The following is an 18,903-nucleotide window of genomic DNA, read 5'->3' as shown; positions in this document are numbered from 1 at the left end:
AAGTCTTATCAATGTGTATAAATACCTGATGGGGGGATTAAAGAAGATGGAGCCAGACTACTCTCAGCAATGCCCAGTAAAAGGGCAATGGGCACAAACTGAAATACAGAAAATTCCATGTAAACAAAAGATTTTTTTTTTTTAATACCATTAACAGCGGTCAAACACTGGAACAGGTTTCCCTAGAGAGGCTGGAGTCTCCATCCTGGAGATAAGAACAGTCTGGGCATGGCCCCGAGCAACCTGCTCTCATTGACCCTGCTTTGAGGGGAGGCTGTTGGACTAGACTGTCCCCAGAGGTCCCTTCTAACCTCAGCTATTCTGTGTTTTGTGGACTCAGGATATGCGCTTCATAAAATCCTATTCTCCTATCTGTTCCCCGCTTTAGCAATCAGGTAAACATGGTATTTCCATGAGAAATTATCTTATTAAATCTGCTGCCAGTATTTCCCTTGCCACAGCTGCCAACAAAACAAGCCAAACAGCAGCTCTGAGAAGGTGCTCAAGCATTCTGTGCTCCTACAGCTCTCTTTTTGATCAGCTGGTTTTTAAAGCAGTTGCAGCCGAGCTAACCCTAAACTCTTCTTGCCAATGAACAGCCCAGATAAGAATATTTTCACAAGTGATCATCCCTGCTTTCAGCTCTTCCATCTTCCAGTTTTGGGGTCTTACTCCATATAGTTTCCTAGTTCAGTTTAATAATTATTCACACTTCCAAAGATGAATTATCTAGCTTCCTTTCATCACTTGTTTATTAGTATTTCAGCAAAGAACTACAATAACAATGTTTGCATTCATTCGTTTTTAAATTGCCAGCTTTCACGTTACATGCTTTCACATGAGACTAGCATAATTCTCTATCAGTAGGCTTTTTTTTTTCCTAAAAAAGATTCCACAGCACTTTGGAGGAAGAAGCTAGCAACCTTCTTGTCCTTGAGAAGGGATTTGAGTGGAGGGGAATATTCAAGTATTATTTTTAATAGCTTCCCTAGATTCAGCTGAAGAAGTCTATTTACCGCCCCTGAGCTGATCTGTTGAAGAATGGCTGAAGCATTTCCACTCCTGCAGCAACCACAATTCAGCTATGGAAAAGGGGTTTCCCTTTGCAGTTTTAAGCACTCTTTCACATGAAAGGCACTCTGTGGACCATACTGTAAATGTAGAGCTATTACACAACTATTATCTAGTGATGTTGGCATGAGGAAGCTAGAGGGAGGAAACAGGAAGGATATAAATACAAGTCTACAATCTTTTATATTTTACTCACATCAGGGAAAATCACCAGTGACCAGAGCTCCAAGAGAAATATCTGAGCTACTGTGTTGGTGGACAAAATTAAAAAAATGGAAGTTATACGCATTCATTTCACCCAGTGCTTGAATAAACTGGAAATAAAAATTCACAGAAGCTCAGTCCCACAGAAACTTTTAGGCACCTGCCTCCTAATGAACAAAATGGGATTTGATATCAACTTACTTTAGTAGACTTTAGCCTTAGTGTTCATTTCTCCCTGCTGCTTTTTCAGCTCCACCACTAAAATGTTTCAATATATGACTCACAGTTAAGAACGTTGAAGAGGATACATTCAAAAGATTTGAGGAGGCATAGTTCTGATAGGTTTTTTTAAACAATGAAAAATGCTATTACAGATTACAGGAACAACCCAGAAGTTGAATGGGTGCTGGGAAAAATCAATAAACATCACCTTTGCTAGGAAATTAAGAGTTTCAGTGCGCCCTCTTACTATTTAGCTTCCCAACTTTACAAACAACATTCCATTCTCTTATGTATATTTTTGTTAAGATTTTTCAGGGAAAAAGAATGCTTGTGGAAATAAAAGAATTAGTCCAAAATATTCTCTACCTTTTAAATGGCTGGCACCTTGACAATTCATCTTAAGTCATATGCAGCAAAACAAAAACTCACTGATCCTCACTGGCAGTAATTTTTCAGGAATGTAACAAGCAAAGCTGTGATAACAACTGGAATACATCTAAAATGCAGTCTTAAAATGATCTTCTTAACTTTAAATGCCTTCACATTGTTCTGGCTATGGAAAGTGCTAGAGCGCTCTTTACAGCTATTTTAAAATTTAAGCCTGATGCTGTCAGCTTCAAAGTACTTCACAATGACAGAAAAAAGCCTTCATATGTAAAATGGGAATCCACACTTTGTCCTTCTGCTTCTTGGAACTAAGCAGAATGAAGCTAGGAGAGTGGAGAAGGAGGACATGCACAAGATGAACACGGCTAGAAAGCCTGCAAAACAAACACTGCAAAGAGCACACAGTACTCAGTGTGCGAAAGCGCAGCATGATCTCAGCACAACAAAGTTTACTTTGCATAAACACCTTCTATAGCTGAAAAAGTGTTGATACACTGACGTGAGAGATGTTTAAATAAGCATTTTGCAATAGAGACCCTTCTCCTAGCTCCCTTCCACAGTTACTGCTATTAATGTGGTAGACCGACTGTATATATACAACACAAGACTTCAAACAAAGGTTTCCATTGATTCCTATGAGCATCATCCTTCCAGTTCAACAATTCTTAGAGGCGATGACCTTAACGCTCAGTACCGAGCCCTTCATTTGCTTTACAATACCTAGTTAACGCCAAACACCAGCTATGCAGTCTTGGGAAACTACCATCCTTCAGACAGACCCAGTACCTTAACGAACACTCCACGCTTTTACCAAACCGTAAGTATTTCGCTTATTCGTCTCTACGGGCCTCCAGCCTTTTCCAGTACGTTTGTCCCTTTTTATATTTTAAGCACATCTCCATCTTTGGGGGACCAAGAAGCCAGGGAACCATATTCCGCCACCACCTCCACTCCCTCCCCTTTAACACGTCTCCTAACAACGCCACGTAGATGCAGCTAATCATCTGGGATGAGCATTTAAAGCAACCCTCGGTCTTCCTGAGCCATCATTCATACGCCCCTGAACCCTCTCCCCCAGGCTGACTCCGTCCGAGCCCTCTTTCTCCCCCCCTCACATCACCCCTACGACCACAGCTTCGCCTTGCCACAAGGACCCGACTTCTCCTCTCCCTCCTCGGCCAGCTCCTCCGGCTCTCAACGACCCTTTCCGTGTCCCTGGCCCGGGGGCCTCCCCCTTCACCTCGGGGCAGGGAGACACCCGGGGAGAGCAGCTTATTCCAGGCACGTCCCTCAGCGGAGGGGGAGGGGAAGAGGAGAAGCCCTACCGGCATCAGCCGAGACGTCAAGCGGAGGAAAACGGGGACGGGCGGGCCACTGTCTGATGGGAATCCCTCCCCGCCCCCAGCCCGCAGCGCCGGGGCCCCAGGGGCTCCCGAGGCGGGGAGCGGGAAGGAAGGGGGGCCGGGGCGCCCGGCTCACCAAGCCCTCATCTCCCCCTCAGCGCTGCTCCGGCGGGACGCTAGCGGCTTTACCCCTCTCCTCCGTGCCGGGGAGGCGGGGGAGGCTCGGCACCCACCTTGAGAGTGGGATACTCCTGCACCTTCAAAGTCATTGAGAGCTGAGCAGCTGATTCCTGCACCGCCATCTTGGATTAGGCACCAACCTCCTCCCTCCTCCCCCGCCCTCCCCCAGCCCGGACCGGAGGGAGCTACCTACAGCGCGCGCGGCATGACGGGCAATAAAGGCCTTCCTCCGCCCCATCCCTAATGGAGACGGGGCGAACCAACGGCGCTCGCTCCTGACCGCGGCCGGCCCGCCCCCCACCCCTGCCGCCGCGGCGGCGTGGTACGCTCCGCGGGACGGCGGTGGAAGCGCAACAGCGGGGCGAGAGACGCCAGCCAATGGAGGCCGCCCTTTCGCACGGTCCGTCCGTGCGCGTTGACACCGCCTTAGAGGTTGAGAGGCCGCACGGGATTGGGCACCGATGTGGAAATGGGCGGGGCCGCCTGCATGCGCGGACAAATCAAGTAGAATGACGGCATAGAGATGGGCGGGATTTTGGGGGATGATAGACATCCAACCACCCAGTCGCGATAGAGAGGGCTTTCCCATCGCCCAATCAGACCCTCCTCTAGAGCTCAGTAGGCGGGACCTAAAAGTAAATTTCGATGGTGACTTAAAACGGCCGTTTTAACACCCCCCTGAGGTGTCCGGGAAGCGGAGGGGCGGGACGAGGGGCGGGGCCCGGAGGAGGCGGTGCGGAGCGCGCTTTGATGGGCACGGTCACCAGCCAACGGTGTTGCGTCGCCCTTCTGACGGACAGAGAGCTGAGCGAATGGGTGGCGCGTCTGGGGAGGGCGGGCGGGGCAGCGGCGGCGGCGGCCCGGCGTGTGGCTGTGTGTATATTGGCCGGGGCGGGGAGGGGGCCGCCCCTAGTAAGTTCCGTGGGGAGGAGAGAGTGAGTGAGAGTCAGTGAGGCGGAGGCGGCGGGAAGAGGTTTAAATAGCGGAGACAGCGTGAGTCCCCTTCCCCTCACGTCCCTCTCCCCGGCACCGGGCCGCGCTCGCCGCCGCTCTCCCTCAGCCGCGGCAGGCGGAGGCGCCCGGCGCAGCTTCCCTTCCCCAGCCCGCCGCGGAGCTGCCTGCCCTTAGCGCTGAGGCGGCGCGGGGCGGGGGGGCGGCCCCGAGCCGTTTCCTCGCCGCGAAGGGGAGGCCGCGGCGGGGCCCCCGCTCCCGGGCGGGCCGGCGCTAAGTTTCCCCGGTGAGACGAGGTGCGGGGCGGGAGCAGCTCCCTCAGCAGCCGGGCGGCCTCGCCTTCCCCGCGGGGGAGGAGGGTGGGGAGGGGGGGGTTGGCTCCCGTTCGGCCCTGGAGGAGTGTGCCCGGCCGGCAAGCAGCTTCTCCCGCCGGCCCAGCGCCCTCCTCCCCCGGCCGGGCGTGCGCGGGCGGCGCAGCCCTGTAGCTCCACATCAAGCCCCGCTGCCCTGGCAGCCGCGCTGGGGAGGGGGGCTGCTGCGGCCCCCCCGCCCCACCTCACCCGCCCGGTGCCCGAAGTACCGGCGTGCGCTGCAAGTTTAGAGTAGCGGTTTTCAACTTTGGGGGTTTTCCTCTTTTTTTTTTTTTGCGTTGGTTGGGTTTGGGGGCTCCCAGCTGTATCTGGAGGGAGTTGTGGATCTCTCTGACCGGTGTAACGCTGCACTCAAAAGGCTTGCTTGTCTTGCTGACCTCTGTTCGGTCCCTGAGAGTGGCCCACGGGAGTTGGTGGGCCGTGACGTGAAAAGCCCTGGTTTAAATGAGCAGTGATTCCTCTGCTGAGCGTACGTGAATGTTTCCATACAAAAAAAGGGACCTGAACCTGCAGACTCCCTCTACTTGTGTGTCTGAGGGAATAAAAACACTCTTGGAGTATTAATCGTCTGGCTGTTGATATAAAAGCTGTTTTCTTGATAATATGTAGAGGGCAGTGCCTTGAGATTCAACCATAACGTGCCCTCATGTAGTATGCTACATGAAGCTTCTCGCTGTGATTTGAGCACCTTAGTGAGTGAGACAGAAGGCACTTTGTCAGACCTTGAAGCTAATAGATCTGCAGGGTAACAGTAAGAAAGTGGAAACATACTGATCGGGAGCTGTATGTGCAGTGATGTAAACTTTCTCCTGTTGTTGAAGTCGGTGGCAAAAGTTCTGTTTCTCGGTGCAGGTGCTTGCTATTGTCAGCAGATATGTTTCAGGTAGTGTGCTGTTGTGGTTTGAGGCTTTAAAGAGACCCCAAAACCTGTATCCATTAATAATCGGGGTGTTTTTTGCTGTCTTTCCTAAACTTTGTGGTTATATTATTTCTGGTCTGCAGAAGACTGTAGAAAAATAAACACAAATATTTCCAGGAAGATAAAACACACTTAACTTTCATGGTTTAAAATAGCAAGTCATATTTAACAAGTCTGTGTCTTAGAATATTCGGTAACATTATTTATTTCCAATGTGCGTAGGCCCCGTTGCATGGAGAGCATCTTCTATCCACCACAAAGGGCTGGTGGTAAATAAAAGAAAATGTGTGAAGTCATGTAGAGTTGAGTGTTAGATTCTCTTCAGCTTTGGACTGCAAACTGTTTACTTGTGTTTACTCTCAGCTGCCCTGGCATTCAGTCTGGTATTGACCATAATCAGCAAATGTATGCCTGAACATAATTTGCCAAGCCCACACCAGGTGCAAAGCCTTTGTTTAAAAAGTATATTAGTAAAAACATTTGTGTTAGTTACACCTGGGATTAACATTCATGTCTAGACACGATCTTGGGGCCGGATTCTGCAAGAGGATTTGTGTAAGCAGGATTTTGACTCCATGAAGGCTCTGTGCAGGGTATGGTTCACCTGAGCTTGTCAAGTGCAGGACTGAAAACTTAGCTCAATTGTTGCTGTATTTACAAACACACTTATGTGGCATTGTAAATTCTTCCTGTTGTTCCTGTCTGTCTTAAATATTCTGTAAGCTAATATTTAGAAGGAAATTCGCTGTTCAATATTCCGTATCACTGATGTTACTGAACAGCTTGAACTTGGCATGCTTTAATTCCTTAGGCCTGTGACGCTTATAGGGACTGAAGAAGTGTGACTTTCCAAGTAATTTACCAAGTCATATATGTACTTGTCCAAGAAACTTATTTGCAACAGATTTTTTATGTGTAATCCCTTAATGTTGCTTTCTGATAATACAGTAGCTAATTTAATGTAACACAAATATTCTATGGATACAGGTTATATGCTCAGACTTTATCTGTCTTTAAACTGGAGTATTATTGGTGAAGGTTTGTCAGACATTAGTAGCCAAAGTTAAAGGGTTTGTTTAATGGAACAGATGGCCAAGCAACCATCATGTCAGAGAAAACAGCATGTATTCTGTGTATTCTTGGTTTAACACAAGAGGGAGCATGTCTAATCTTTAACCTTTAAATATTGCAACTTCAGAGAGGAAGCTTTAAGTGTTGAGTGTCAACTAATTTATGTTCTAGTCTCCATGTGCAAATATTGATACAACCTATGCATATTTCTGGCATGTTTTCAACTTTAGGTTGCAGCTGTTGATTTATAAAATAAATGTTGGCATGATAAATGCGGAGATAAGAACTAAGCTAATGGTCTTTTGAACTTGTTAAAATCTGTAGTTTCCTGCTGAATTTGACAAAATATTTATGGTTATTGTTATTCCTGGGCATGGTTATTCATATACAGAGGTTGTCCTTTGTTCTTTAATAGTAGGTTAATAAATGTCTTCTGCTTAACCTACCATACAAAGTTATAATGCCAAGGCTTAATTCAATTAAATTTAGTTTAATTACTAATACAACTTTGCTTTTACAGTTCTTATAAATTCTATCGCTTTATGCTTAAGTAGGAAATACAAATTTGGATTTACTAAGATAAACATATCTTGTTTATTTTTCCTTGTCCCCTAGTGGTGTAAAAGAAAGAATAAAAATCAGCTTCCATTTTGTATTTCTTGGCATTGTCCAGTTGAATCATAATCTATTAATGTTTGTCCTCATTTAGTGTCATTTTAATGTGAATTAGCAATTAGTTAAAATTAAGCAGTGTGTACAGAATACTCCAAACCTTTAGGAGAACCTTACTCATTTGACAGTATCTTAAAAGTTTTTCCAATAGTCTTCCACTTTGCTCCAGATGAATGATTAGAGAAAAACATCTGTCTACCATTAAGCATTGCATGCAAATTATGTATCTTTCAAAAGCATAAGTACTCTGTATGCTGTTTGGTGGAACAAAGCAGAAACCTTAATGCTCTGCTTCCACATGCTGAAGAAAACTGCTGTGGATTGAGATTTTACTATACTTGCTCTCTCTCCTCTTTGCGGACGTTATAAGCTCTGTGCCAGGGTGGCAGAAGTGAATGTGTGTAACAATCATTTCTCATTTTAGCAGATGAGACTGGCATAAGCCAGTGATACAAAGTCGTGTGTTGGATCAGGTGGGAGCACAGGTTGCCCCGCTGGCCAGAAGAGCTCTCTTCCCCTGAGCAGATGGGTGGTGATTGTACTGTCCATCTTATAATGGAGAAGTAGAAGCCTTCACTACATTCTTCTGGTGGATTATGATGTTTATGAAATATTTAGGACCTTACCTTTAATCTATGTTAATTTTTTTTCTTCTGAACAATGGGAGAAATTTTTGGTATTTTTTAATAACTACTGTGCACAGCATTGTACAGAATAAGGTGTTAATATTGTCTTCAAAATATGCACCTTGTCTTCAAAATATGCACCTTGTCTTCAAAATATGCACCTTGTCTTCAAAATACGCCAGGCAGCTGTCTTTGTGAGACAGAAATGTTAGATGATCTGTACTAATCTCAGATACCTTGAGATAGATATTCAGTAAGCGTTATGATTTGTAGAAGATAATGAGGTTTTGGAAAATGATAAGCTCTTGGAGTATTTTGAGACAATTCCTCCTGGGGAAATTGTTGCTTTACTGAGTTATTCACAGCAACTGAGTATTTTTAATGGATTGCTCCATTTTAATGGATGTTACTTGATTTTATATAATACGTATGCAACAGTACTGTGGAGTCAGAAATTCATAGAGAGCAGAGAAACACCTTTTGATGAACAAGTGTTGATATACTGAGTTTTATAAGGATCAGATGAGCTGCCTGTTGGCTTGGCTAGTCCATATCAGTCAAAAGGGGCAAAACTTACACTTTGGTTTTCTTGCCCAGCAGACTTAGGCTGTTGCACAATTTTTACATTAAATGCATTTTTTTACTTTAAAAGGAAGTAATAATATGACTATATAGTTCTTTTTTGGTATTGTAAACTTTAAGCTTATAACTGAAGAGTGTGTTAGTGTATCTGGCTTATGTAAATAGGCAAAGCGTTGAAATTGGAGAAGATGGTGTTTTTATTTCTGTATCTGAGAGGAAATTACCAAGAGTGTAAAAACCCAACAAACAAAGAAAAAAAAGCCCCCACCACAAAACCCAGCGATTAACAACAGCAGGAGAGATTGCCCTGACGTGCCACAGTTTAGAGCATCCTTGTAAAGTAGTAATTGCAGATCAAACGCTTTGTTTCCTTATTTTAGCATGATTATAAGGACACTTTCCTTATCAGGGGAAAATGTAGATGCACTCAGCAATTGAGGTTACAAAGTTGCCATAATGGATTAGAGTTGAGACCTCAGTAGAGGCCATTGTCTGTGCTGAATCAGCTGTGTGAGCAGACAATTTAATATCTCGGTTACTAATCTAGTACCTTTCAGGCAATGCAGGCGTGTAAAAGTTATTTAGAAATTATCCCATGTTTACACAAACCGGTTTTCAGGTGTCAAAGTATTTATTAATTTGCTTTTATAAAAAAAAGGGGGGGCAAAATTCACAATGGAGATCAAATTCTTGTGAAATCTCATTGAAAAAGAAGAGTTGTATTTGCATAAAAAATGGCATGTGGGACATACTGAACTGGTAAAGTGCACAGACTCCTCTAACTTTCTGAATGGTCTAAATGGATGTTTTAAACCCCCTCCCCTTTGCGTTTTACCTGTGAGTAATTTTTTTGCCATGAGCAATTTTTGTTTTTTTGCTTTCTGAGTTACAGCCCCCTGAAAAAAGGGGGGGTTTAGAAAGAAAGTGCTGACACAGCCTTAACTACAGAGCAGTGCCCTGCGTGCTGCTGCAATAATTGTCCAGGCAGTGTTTTCTGCTTTCCTGCCATTGTGCTTTACATTCCTTTAATTCATTCCATTTTTAACTTTCTGAAAGTTTGATATTATTTAAAGCCCACGGCGAGTGTGCAAAAGCCAGAGGAGTAAGGTTGTCAGAGTAGCATGGACTTGTTAATCTCAGCCTGATCTTGTCAGTAACAGCAGAGCAGAGGGAGAGGAACTCCGGCTGGGGCAGCGCTCCAAAGGTTTGTCTGTTATTTTTATACCTAAATTACGTCTTAGTAGCAAACTATTCAGTATGCGGAGCGATGTGTGCGATCTGTAGATTCCGTAGCTGCGAATATGTGTGCGATTAGCCGCGTTGTTTGTTTGCAAGAGAGGAGGTTTGCCTCTGTGTGTGTCGGAGAGAGCGAGTGTGTGTAACGATCGGGGAAACGCTGAAGAAGAAGAAACCCTGTTGGTTCTCCATGCAAATGACCGCTTTGGTTGTAACAAAAGCCTTGATGTTGGGCTTGGAAAAATGATCTGACAGTGTAACAACCCCAGGCCACTTTCGCCATGTTTTTGTTTATTCATGTTTCATTCCCTTTTCCGTAGCTATCTCGCAGATGTTTCCAATTTCACTGTTGTCTTTTTTTTTTTTACACCGCTGAGCCTTTTTGGAGTTAGCAAGAAAATGTGTGAAAGAATGTTAACAAAACAGAGAGGTGTTGCAGATGTTTATACTTTAGTTCTTGCGTTGCGCCTGACGATTCTGGCAGAGGGATACGGTGCATATGAAGGAACGTAAGAAGCATCTGTTTTAACTACCGAGCTTGTAATTTCGAAATGTGCCCATTGTAACTTGAATATTAACATAAACAGATGAAGTGAGCACGTTCCCGGTACAATGTGGCTAGTCGAGAGCTCATTTGTTTGCTACTGTTTTTGAAGAGAGGAAAAAAAAAAAAAGGCGAGTAAGAGCAAGGAAAGGAATATCTGTGACACAACATGTATGCTCCTAGATAAACTCCTGCCATCTCGGAGTGCCTTTAAATATTTGAACAGCTTCTGTTAAGTCAAATAAAATTGGTTACCATGAGAAACAAAAAAGTCTAATAGAATAGTTGAGCACACTAATGAAAATCTGAAGGTAAAATTGTTTCAGAATCATTCAAGGAATTGAATTAGACAGAAAATCTTTTTAATAACAGTCGTAGTAACACGTTTAAACATTTTAGCTTCTGAGATCTTGGAAAACAACACACAGTACAGAAATAGCAGAGGTGGATGGTATGTTATCTTACAGTCGCATAAATTGAAATGTAATTGTCTACTAATGATATTAAAATCAGTATGCTTGTAGGATTTTATGCTTGTTGAATGTATCAAGGCACACATAAATAAAATCTTAAATCTTAAAGGACAATGATTCAATGTCCGGAGCCAGTGGTTAAATCAGATGTGGTAACTATGGTGAGAGGTAAAGTTACTTAGCTTCTCACAGACCATGCATGTGTGGATTTCTTTTTGTATAATGGAGATTAAGGAGAAAAGGATTAGAAAATCTGAAGAGAAATTTTGAGCAGGAGACCTGTAGCCTTGCTCTGGGAATTAACACTGAGGAGGCTTTTAGAACAGAGGCAGGGTGGAAGTAAACACTCTCTTGTAATATATATTGATGATAATTCTAGAAAGGAATCTTTCTGGTTCGGAATATCAACAGTAGCTCACGCGTACAGGAATGAAATCAATCCTCTCCTTATTAAAATAATCCTCCTACTCCAATGAAACAAAAACAGAACCCAGCATAGATTTTTACATTACCAGTGACAGCAGCATAAGATCAGGTAAAGTCTGATATTCTGAATTAACTCATTTTAGGTTCTTGTACAATTAAGCGATATTGATTTATTTGGATTGCACAGCATTCCTATTTTTAAGCATGCGTATGATACGTATTTAGGATTTTTTTTTTTAAACTTCAAAAATGGTGGTCATATGAAGTGGAAAATAAATTCAGAGCTTAGTGTTTTAGCTGGTAAATATCGGGGGAGTTTGAACTGCAGCCAGAGAGACTTTGACCGTATTTCTGATTTTCCTTGAGTTGAGAGGGTTCAGCGTTACCCTGAGCTTTTCAGGGAAGAACTTCAGATTATGCTAATCAGCTCAGAAAGATATGGGAAGGATTGTCATGCTTGCACATAGAAGTCATATGTTCTGAGAGAACCATCAGAGATACTAATCAGTGAGTAGCTATTTGGAATACTTAGGAAACAGAGAGGGGAGAGGTCAGGTTTAATTTCCAGTGTAGAGGGACCGTTTCCCTATAATAGTGAAAAGTACATTCACTATTACAGTGCAGAGACATCTTGGGGGTATAAGGTATGTTCAGCTTTCTAGTAATAGAGATTAAAACGTACTGGGATTTTAGCAATGTGTTAGAAACATCTTTAATAAAATATTTTAAAGTTTTGAGTTTCCCCTCCTCCCTATTCTCACACCCAACATAGTGGTGGAAAAACACTTGTCTTATGAAAAGTCCACAGGGGAACTCATAGTTCAGCATAGTCTAGACACTTGGTGTTAAAACTTGCAAGGTGTTTATGGATTTGCTAGGAAACACTTTTAGCTTTTTATGGGTTATAATCCCACATTTTCCTTTCTCAAGTGTTCGAAGAGTGTGTTATCAGATACCTGTTTAGGAGACTGCATTCGCTACTATGGTGCAACAGTGTGGTTTAAACCTGTGAATGGAATGTACGCTTTTGGACTTCAGGCAAAATGATAAAATAATAGACCCAACAGCAGTGTAATTCGCATTCGTTACAAATTGTTTTCACAATAGAAATGATCAACTCAAAATGTATTGATTTTTGTATTTAAATTGTGATTTCTTGAAAAGTATTAAAAACTCATTAATTGTATCCTGCCCTAATAGTGAGGAAGAGAAGGAAAAGGAATTCCACTGCTGTTGTTAGTGGATGATATTTTGCTTTTTTCCTATTGCTGGAGTTGACATTTGAATGGAATGGTACAATATTATTGCATTAATAATGGATTATTATTTCAGATGAAAATTTTTATTTATATAAAGATTGCTATTTTAGACTGAAGCAGAAAGCTTCCATAAACTACAGCAAAATTCAGATATAGTTATTGATGCATGACAATTCATTTCATTGTTCAATTATTTTGAAATTGTTTTATCATCCTTCTTTTTTAGGATGTACTATATTTAAGAGCGATACATCTGATATTTCAGGCACAGGATGCTGTACAACCTAATGGATAGGATAGTTGAATCGGAGCAAATAGTGTTTTCCTTGCTTTGCTATTGGATTAGGGCAAGTCAATTCACCTTTCTGTTTTCCATCTACAGAAGGGGTATAATGGTAATTCCTTTTTAAAGAACTTTAATATCCGCTGATGCAATTTTGAGACAAGCAATATTTTATCTTAGAACAGCACACATGACCCATAGGTGGTGGATGCTGACACAATATTTGCATCAAAAGTCATTAAGCATTAAAAAAATTAAACCACTAGCTATCTGATAATAAAGTGTTTTCAGAAAAAAGCTCAGGGATAGTGCTGATGAGGTATTTCCAGACTGTTGTTGCTAATTTAGAAGTTTTGTAGGCAGCTGAATATCAGCTGGCTGGTTAGTACCTTGTTATTGAGTATTGACAAATTATCAATCTCTGCTTTAAAATTTCGAACAAAAGATGGGCCTTCATTGACTTGTTCAGCTGTTCTGTTGGGATTCAGCCAGAAGTGTAGTTTTAGCAGCATCTTAGGATGTTGAAAAAAAAAGAACTCTTCATTTCCCAATGAGACTATTTACATTAGTATTGGAGAACCTTTGGCCTTCTCGATTGTATTTGTAGATTGCAAAAACAAGAAATGCAAGATTGAGAATTCCACTGCAAACAGCTATGTTTGTGCTCAATCTCAAACAGCTGAATAGTTTCACTTAAGTCAGTGGGTCTACTGAAGTGAATAAGGATTTTCAGGATTAAAGTTTACAGTATTATCTTATTCTTTTTGTGCATGGACATGGAAATTCTCCAATGCAACGCAAATTCTGAAGTGTTCTAAGATCTTTGAGAGATGATTCTTGCTCCATTTGCACATCATATGAAGCTATGTAAATTGGTTTCAGGTGCAATGTAGGGTATATGGGATAGCTTAATGCTGAAAAAGTGTGAAATAAAGTTTAGAAAGAATTAGAGTGGACTGTCAGCCTATACAGGTTATTCATCACAGTTCACAATAAGGCTTATCATTTGTGACTTGCCAAGGACTGATCAGTTTAATCAACTGCCAGAGAGGAGCAGTTAAATATTAAATTTGATGGTAAAATTTAAGAAATGACAGTTTGAAGTACAAATTGTCTTAAATTTCCAGTTTGCTTCATGTGTTACTCTGGTTCAAATATCTGCTAGCATCTTTATTTTTATAGATAGCAGAGTCAGTATTTTGTCACTGAAATGGCCATTTGCTGTTTTCTGTTCTTGGATATAGTTGAAACAGCCCCAAATATAAAAATATACTTTTATTTTGTTGCTCAAAGAACAAGATTTTATTCTAAAAAGAACTTTAGAATCTTAAAAACAAATTTCTCCAACAGTTTTCCATTTGACAGGAATATTTTTCTTCATCTGGAGAACAAGCCAATATGGCTTAGTTTGTAAAATTTGTTTGTACAATGGTATTTTCTGTCTACACAGTGTCTGGAATATGTCTTAGCACATAAATAATAGGATAAATAAAAGTTTTTGTATCTAAACAGCTTCTGTTTATGTTTCTCAGTAAGAAGTGTGTGTGTGTGGAGAAGGATTCTTTTAGCTTTGAGAAACTGAGTGCATGCTCTATCTAGTAAATTATGTCATTTGTTAGCTTGGTAGATTTTAGAGCATCAACTACATGACAGTTTCCCTTTAGAACAGTAAAGATTAGGTGGGGTTTCTGTGGAAATCATTATAACTTATGCTGTGTTGTTAATGTATTTCTCTACCTTTCTCAGATAACTGTGCTTGGGTTTTGTAGAGGAAAGTTAACCAGTGAGAATGGTGTGAACCGGTAATGCCTGTGCAAACTGGAATATCTTCCCTGTGTTTTGCAAGGAAATAATAACAGTTTGAAAGCTTTTGCATGCCCTTTTTTGTACATCTTTCATCATTTCCCTGCTTTGCTTCCTGATATGCCTCCAGAAAGAGCATGACATGACATTTTCTTATATCTCCTCTTAAATTGTAAAATGTATGTGTATGCCCTCTTCTTTTTTGGTACTTTGTTTATGCTGCACTGTGACGGACAAGTAGAGATAGAAGTTGATATTTAAAGAATATATTATTCTAAGTACTTTTAAGCATAGTATCTCCTTTGAACATCCACTCTTCTTTCACCCTCCATTTCTTCAGTGAGGGAGTGATATCAGTGTCATAGTCATTCTGACTTTTCTGTGTAAGTGATGTGAATTTGATCTTATGCACTTAGTATATCATTCTTCAGGCCCTCTGGTAGAAATAGATATGAAAAACAAAGTCTATGATATCCTTCCATGTGAGTTGAGAGAGAAGGTGACCAGTAGAGTTCAGACTGTGAGACACAGTCGAAGAGATCTGTTACACTTATGTTGTTGTGCATGGCCTGACGTGTTTCCCCAAATGCTGGCACAGAAATTAAAGAAAAGATCCTGTTTACTTTTAGGGTCAAAGTATCTGGGAAAGACTGTCTGGAGAAAAAAATTGCCATTTCTCATTCTACTCAATAACTGTGGGACAGGAAATTGATTTTGCAGATTTTTACCTCCTGGGAAGTCAGCTTGAAGAAAGTAAAGGTTGTGGTGGAGTCATTGCGCTACAAAAGTTAAGCAGATGAAATCCTTTAATCTGTTTAAGATATACTGTATTACTTTCAGCCCTACATTGTTATGCTGGTGAAGACGTCAAAAACAAGGTGATGTATTCATCCCTGTAGGAGCAATTCAAAATTTAACTTTACGGATCCTGACATGACTATATCAAAATAAACATACTTGCATCCTGATTGTGTATCAAGGTTTCTGGACCTTATTGATAGTTATTTTGAATAAGACTTAATTAAATCTAGGTCACATTGCTTTTAATTTGAGCACCTCTGCCCACCCAGTTAAGGGAGGACTTAACCTGTGGAGGTGCTAAAAACTTGTATGGAAAAGATTGCCTGCTCCTGCTGTGATTGGGGGGAAGCAATATAAACCTACAGAGGACAAGAAGTTAGCAGTAGAGTACACAAGTTGTAAGAATAGATAGTTTGAAGTTTCTAATTAGCATTGTACAGCAAAATTAGTAGATACATAGATAAGTATGGCAGGTATTTTAAGAACTCTCTAATGTCATTCTAACTTTCGGATGCTTGCATTTGATTTTAAGCTATTTTGTTCTGTACTTGACTACCTCTGTTCCTCATTATTTTTTTCAGTGTTTATGGTTGATTGATAGTGTTTTGCTGTGCAGTAATATGTTCTAAATGTATAGATTTTTTTTTTCCTGCTTTAGAGCCCATTGGTGATAGTTTTGCCTGCTAGTCACCAGTTTCCCAGAAATGCCAATAAGATTTTCTGTTCCTTTGGATGTGTTTCTAGGTGGAGCAATGTCTGAATTGGTAAGGAAAGGCACAGCAGTCTAGTCTTGAGGTGCTTCATAGATTATGATTGTCCAGATCCATCTTGGGAGAAATGGATAGTTTGTTAGCAAGCCGGAAGATGTAAGTGGGTGTTTTCTGGGTGTAGAGGTATATAGGATAAAATGCTAAACTGACCCTTCTCCTAGTATATGGGCAGCATGTTCTAATGAAAATTATGAGTACAGTCTTGAAAATTCCTTGGTGTGTTTATGTTCACTTCTCTCTCAAGAAACAACTTCTCGATTTTCTATCCCAATGCTTTGATTTGGTAGGCATTTTTCCATCTTAATCTGATGAATCAGATGTAGTATTGTCAGCTGGAGATCCTCAGATTATATCGATGTGGGGGGTAGAGTCCAAAATCTTTTCTAGTGTGTTGAGAAGAGGCAATGACACGTTCTGATACTTGAAAGGTAAGGTTGAAGTGTACAGAGCACCATGCTATGTATTTCTGCTGTATGTTTTGGGAGTAGTGTGAACAGTTGAAGTGTCATTTTTGGGAAGCCACTCCTCTGAGTAACAGCCATTTCCATAATGTTATTTACTGTGAATTCTGACAATGTCATAATTAGAAATTAATGTTTGAAAAGAAATGATCTGGACATGGAAGAGTAACTTGTTTAATATCCAGTGTCAATTTTTCAACTCTTCCTTAAAGTTAGAGTACCTCTACTTCATGATACATTTAATAGCTTTGTGTTATAAAAAGTGAGGGGGTTTGTGTAGAGTCCTAACTGTAACGTTCAGACTGGGCTAACTTTGTATCCTGAAAGGTGTTATCTTGATTTCATCATCTAGCTTTAAACTTTAATTACTAAAACATGTTACCATTTACCATTTTTGTTAATGGATTCACAGGGGGCTTTTTTAGAGGTATGAGCATTAATTTCTAAGAGTATGCCCACTGTAGTTTCAACATTCTTTCCTAAATTCGTAACTGGTATAAAATCGGTCTTAGTTGGCACTAATCAAGTAGTGTAGTTCTGGAAGAAGTTATTGTGTGTATGTGTTGAAGTCCACGAAGCCAATGTATACCTAAAGTTGCTATGAAGGCTTTTTTTGAGCCAACAGTTTTTTATTGTAACTATAGAAAGTCTTTTATGTTAGTAGGCTGTTACCCAGTGCTAATTAAAACTGACAGTCACTATCGTTGCAAAGGGTAACAATTGAATACACAATAAAAACATCCAAAGCAGACTATTAACTGCAAAGTGGCTACAAATATACAGTGCAGATATTAATTTGTCCTATCATCTTAAGAAGTTGGGAAGTAAGAAGTAAGAACCTATCTGGTAACGTGTTTTTCTCTTAAATTAGCTCTTTTGCTATTAGCAGTCTTTGCATGAAATGAAAGGCATCGTGTAAACAATAGGTATTATAAAGATCAGATAATTTAAATATGATTTTTCAAGAGGTATTTGTGGAGTTCTGGCTTAGACTTGGTGCACTTTGACAGCAAAAATATTATGTATTTCATCATCTTGGGATTGCAGTAAAATTTTAATTTAGAAATAGTGTTATGCCCAGCTACTTGTCAAAATAATCCATTTCTCTTTATACTAATGGCTGCATTATTTAGTTTCACTGCTGCTCACAGCAGTGTAAAACTCTCAAGTTTTACACGGTTTGCAGCCTGATTCAGTATTTTTTTGAATTGGTGTTCACATTGATGTCAAGACTGACAATAAAAATAGGTCTCATAAAAAGAGTAGGATAAGGCACTAGATTGTAATTCAACATTCCATTTTTGTTAGTTGTTCAACATCTGGATACGTACCTCCGGATAGGATAGTTAACTCGAGTTAAATTAAAACTAAATTCAGTTTAAATTTTAAATGAAATAAAATACTGACACATTAACAATCACTATACTGTAACAAATAAATTGTCTTTTATTGTGTGTGCGCTGATTCTCTAAGGAAGAATATAGTTCTTTCATAAAACCATTATGAGTAATGAAACTGGTATATATAGAAAATGAGTAATATATGGGGTTTTAACAAATAAGTGATGTATCAAAGAAGGTGGTTTCCAGCAATATTTTCTTCTCAAATGCTAGTGTATCCCTTAAGCTTTATGGGTGCAGCTTGTCAGCAGAATAAACAAACATCCTGTCCCTCTTTAGTCTTGCTACCAAAATAAACAACACTACATTCAACCAAAAATATTTTACATTGTCAAAGACAAACATGCCATGGCAACTGGCAGTTGCATGTCCCAGAGCAGACTTTGTGATGAAGGCTTCCTCTTCAGCATTGACTCTTGAGTAATTAGGAAGGTTACGCTAAGTAAGCATCAGGGGGAATTTCTGCTACACTTCTTATGTGGGAAAAGAATTTGTCATATTGCCAATTGCAAAACCCAGATCCAACAAGAATTTGCAATTTGAATTGACAGGCCAAAAGCTTCCATTGTTTGAGTTTTCAGAGATCCTGGTACAATCCAAAAAGGGTCTTGAGAGTTTTCTGTTTTCAGAGATGTGTGCTAAATCCTGTGTGAGATTAATTTATCCAGAATATATATTTAGCCTGGTTATAGTGCCTTATTAAACCTAGTTATAGAACAGTTTTCTGTTCTACTGGACACTATGTCAATTTAAAAAAAAAAAAAAGTATATCCCTGAAGAGTCTGTCAGAGTATGAAACAGGAATCAGAAGATGGATTCACATAAGCAGTAGTTAAGTAACTGTGGCT

General features: G+C 40.6%; 2 protein-coding genes across 14 annotated transcripts in view; one reads left to right on the top strand and one right to left on the bottom strand.

Moving 5' to 3' along the window:
- Positions 1 to 3,804, bottom strand: part of MAEA (macrophage erythroblast attacher, E3 ubiquitin ligase) — a 52,616-nt gene extending 48,812 nt beyond the window's left edge. For 2 of the 7 annotated variants that reach the window (XM_075148497.1, XM_075148498.1), the window contains exon 1: positions 3,461 to 3,628. In XM_075148497.1, coding sequence (XP_075004598.1) covers positions 3,461 to 3,529 — 69 coding nt within the window. In that variant the 5' untranslated portion in view covers positions 3,530 to 3,628. Of the gene's footprint in view, positions 1 to 3,460 lie in introns of all 7 variants that reach the window. The other 5 variants (XM_075148505.1, XM_075148499.1, XM_075148503.1 and 2 more) reach the window with 5 other exon arrangements.
- Positions 3,805 to 4,322: 518 nt separating this feature from the next.
- The window catches only part of CTBP1 (C-terminal binding protein 1), a 251,247-nt gene continuing 236,666 nt past the window's right edge, over positions 4,323 to 18,903 (top strand). For 2 of the 7 annotated variants that reach the window (XM_075148511.1, XM_075148521.1), the window contains exon 1: positions 9,725 to 9,803. The gene's annotated coding sequence lies outside the window, so the exon portion shown is untranslated. Of the gene's footprint in view, positions 4,401 to 9,724; positions 9,804 to 18,903 lie in introns of those variants that run through there. The other 5 variants (XM_075148510.1, XM_075148523.1, XM_075148515.1 and 2 more) reach the window with 5 other exon arrangements.

This window comes from Calonectris borealis, chromosome 4 (assembly GCF_964195595.1).
Source record: "Calonectris borealis chromosome 4, bCalBor7.hap1.2, whole genome shotgun sequence".
Lineage (NCBI taxonomy): Eukaryota > Metazoa > Chordata > Aves > Procellariiformes > Procellariidae > Calonectris > Calonectris borealis.
The sequence above is the reverse complement of the archived record's forward strand: the minus strand, read 5'-3'. Positions and strand labels throughout refer to the sequence as shown.